The sequence below is a fragment of the Arachis ipaensis genome, chromosome B05, assembly GCF_000816755.2.
Source record: "Arachis ipaensis cultivar K30076 chromosome B05, Araip1.1, whole genome shotgun sequence".
NCBI lineage: Eukaryota > Viridiplantae > Streptophyta > Magnoliopsida > Fabales > Fabaceae > Arachis > Arachis ipaensis.
This window is the reverse complement of record NC_029789.2, coordinates 140,084,032-140,087,864: the sequence shown is the minus strand read 5'-3', so window position 1 is coordinate 140,087,864 and position 3,833 is coordinate 140,084,032. Positions and strand designations below refer to the sequence as shown.

At 32.0% G+C, this 3,833-nt stretch overlaps 1 protein-coding gene across 1 annotated transcript; it reads left to right on the top strand.

The window, feature by feature from the left end:
• Positions 3,331-3,833, top strand: LOC107642147 (cation/H(+) antiporter 15-like). The gene is made up of 2 exons (XM_016345455.2): positions 3,331-3,501; positions 3,598-3,833. The coding sequence occupies exons 1-2, from the start codon at positions 3,346-3,348 to the stop codon at positions 3,748-3,750; spliced, it is 309 nt and encodes a 102-aa protein (XP_016200941.1). The 5' UTR covers positions 3,331-3,345; the 3' UTR covers positions 3,751-3,833.

Genomic DNA, 3,833 nt, shown 5'->3' with positions numbered 1-3,833 from the left:
TTTCTTCATTTTATGGTATTATGAGTTTAAATATTTTAGTGATTAAATAATAGATTAAACAACATATTAATTATGTATTTGTTTTTTTTGGTATTACTCAAGAAAAGACAATGACAACTTTGGGTGAACAAGTGTGTGAATTTATGGTGATAATGTTGGAAAGACTATAAGCGCGAACCATTCACTGTATGCAGTTTTTATGCTTTCCATATGTGGTATGTGCAAGTCTTCCTATGGGTATGACAGGAAGGATGGGAACCAGGGCTGCCCCCGGATCATTCACTGTATTCACCACCATTCTTCATTTATATGTTGCAACTGTGCTAAAGATTTTTAGCATTATAAGATATTTTATCTATTTAATAAATTACTTTTAAAAAATAGAGTCATTGTGCTTCAAATGGTTATACTGTTTTCTTTTATTTTTTAATCTCTCTTTATATTATATGAGATATTCTAACTGTATAATTAACTGAGAATCAATAGTTTTGGCGAGATTATTTTATAGACTTAAATCTTAACTAAAGATTAAATACATATTATTAATAAACAATGGTCCAGTTAATGGAACCTTCATCCTCTTGGTTGATTTTTTTATTAATTTGAGTTTGAAATCTTAGTTTTGGTTTCTTTTAATTGGTACCAAACAGACATTCTATTTTGTCATTGTAATTGATTGTGATTTATGAGTCATATTTTTGTTTTGGCTTATTACTTAGTGTCTCAATAATTGACAGAATTTGATAGTTGATGAAAATTTTCTTAATGTGTGACTCGATTTTAGTTTAGTAGAAAATCTTACTTCTTTTAGTTTCATTAATAATATCATTTATCTTCAAATTATATGACTTTTGAAAGTTTATTATTGAAATATGGTGATAATTATATTGCACTATATTGTAGTTTTTTATTAATAAAATTTTGTCATTTTTTTATAATTTTGTTAATAAGTGGCATAACAAATGTTTTATTATATTAAGGTAATAATTTGTTCATTAAAATCTCTTTCATATTTATTTTTGGTCCCACCTATAAAATCAATGGTGAAAGATCACACTTTATTCTTTAAAGTGAAATTCAAACTTTAAAAGATCCAAATCTTTTAATCTAATAGTATTTTAATATTAATTTTTTTCATTATACTTATCATACCTTGCATCACACGACACACTTCCCTCGTGAATCATAAAATTAGGGTGTGGACCATGTGGGGGAAGGAAATGTTTGAGGATAAAAAACAGCACCTCTACTAAATGTGTATATATAGCTTAATGGACAAATAAGAAATAATCCATTTGGTAATGCTAAAAAAAAATTTATTTAAATTAATACTGTGGTTAGTTTATTAATCTGCTTAAACAAATATTAGGTATGTGGTCAAAATTTTAATACAATGATAATTCACTTGTCTTTTGAGTAATTACATCCTCGTTCGATTATCAAAATCAATCTTTTTTCCTCTTCTCTATGTGTTATAGTGACAAAAAAAATGTATGTATTTAAATCTTGCATTGTGAATACAGTACGCTAACAACGTGATAAACTCTTAAATAAAATTACAATATATAATAAATTAATTCTTAGTTTACTGAATTAAAAAATACGGTAAAAAATCTAAAAAAAACTTAATATACATATATATTTTTTGGGGAGGGACGTTATCAGAATAGATCACTAAAGTTACTAAATGTTTGTACCAGCCCAAAAAAAAGTTACTAAATGTGTATCACTTTTATTTTTACTACGGACTAATTTGTCATTTTGTCTATTTATTTATATTTTTTATGTTGTCAATTTTTTCTTCCAAATTTTGTAACTATTTTGTAACACAGAACAAATTTTTAGAAGGTCTTGAATCTTAATAACATTTCAATTTTTTAAAAGTTATATTTTTGATAAGAATTTAATTTTCTTTTTGTTCAATAACGAACCAATTTGTGTTTTAAAAATAATTTAGAAATTAACTATTTTTAATCAATAATCAGTAAAAAAATTATTTGAAACTTATTTTTTACAATCCTTTATCTTTATTCATCTACTGCTTTGTTAATTTATTATTAATTAAAGAAATTTTGAATTTGTAACTGTACAAGATGTCACTTGTACGAATTGTGAGAGGAGTTGAGAATTAGCCAGTCTTGATGGTGATGGATTGGACTCTTGGAGCGGCAAGGGGTAGTACCTGTAAAGACACTCCGATGTCAAAGTTAGAATGGATCTAAGGGGTATAAGTGTAGATTAGGATTGTGTAACGTATCGTACCTGAGGGGCCTCTGACTCTCCTTTATATAGCTTGAAGTAGGTATCTTATCTTATCTTGTTCAGCTAAGATAAGGGAGGAATTTGAATTTGAATATTGGGTTAGGATATTGGTGGTTATTGATTTGCTTTGGGCCGTAGGGGTGGCCCAACCCAGGATAACTGGATTTGGTGACTGTTCCAAGGAAGGACCTGGAAATCGGGTCCAGAACAGTTGCCCCTAAAGTGAGAGAGTGATGGTGCTCAATCTCCGTTGTTGGAGCTTTTGTCTGGTCGTGTGATCGAGAACTCGGCGTGAAGGGCGTCGTTCGGGTTCTACGAGCGAGGTCAGAAAACTGTGAAGTGCCTTGGACGCCCCATCACCTGTCTGTTGCTTTCCCGAAGGGGAGTTTTGTCAGTTGCGATTTTCTAGGTGTTATAACTGGCGCTTTTAATGCTAAGGGATTTTTTGCATGGTTCTGAAAATCGGACCAGTCTAACCAGAAATCAGCGATAAAAATGGTTCGGTACACTGCTTATAACCATTTTTTTGCAAACCGCTAAGAAACTGTTAAACTGGCCGAGAACCGGCCAATTGGACCGGACTGAAAACCGACTAGTTTTGAATAAACAACACTGTTTTATGTTTTTTTTTAAATGAAAAACAAAAAACTAACCCGTCAGCACCCCCTTCCCCTAACACCCCCTCATTTGTGAACTCACTCCACCTCTGAAGCAAAGCAAATTAGTACCAAATCAAAACCCTAGCCCTAGGTTCTTCCGCAATAGTTCTTATGCTTCTCTCTGGGTTCTATTGTCAAGTCTTACATTTGTTGTTGTTTGCATTCTTGTTTTAGGCCTCTAGTGTCATGGATGATACATAAAACCCCAGAGGAACAACCCTTCAGTGAAACACAGATATGCATTGTGCTTATTGGTGTTATGATCTCTGCTTTTATCACTGATGCACTTGGGACACATGCTGTGTTTGGGAAGCTTGAGGGCTTTGTTTCTGGCCTTCTGCTACCTCTCTTCTTTGCTATCAGTGGCCTCAAGACTAATCTCACCTTGATCTAGGGAGCCGCTAGATGGAGATTTGTGATCTTGATGGTTCCTCTTACTTGTATTGGCAAGGTCCTTGGTACTCTTGTTGTTTCTCTTCTATTCCAAATACCTGTCATGGAACGTGTAATTCTTGGTCTGCTTATGAATACTAAAGGCTTCATTGAAATTATAGTGCTCAACATTGGCTGGGAACAAAAGGTATATTTATATGATGCATGTTTTAACTTTTTATAAATTAATTCACGTATACCCATGATGCATATTATTGATTCAATTCATTATGTATGTATGTAGGTATTGAGCGATGAAGTATTTTCAATCATGGTTCTTGTAACAATTCTGATGACAACAATCATCTCACACACAGTGGCATTGATCCACAAGCCAAGAAAAAGGCACATATCATACAAGAACAGAACAATGCAAAGTATAGGAACAGATATTTGATGTATTGTTTATAATTTATTTATTATTTTATTCTAAAACGATTTTTCTGGTTGAACCACCGGTTGGACTAGTAAACCAGTGAA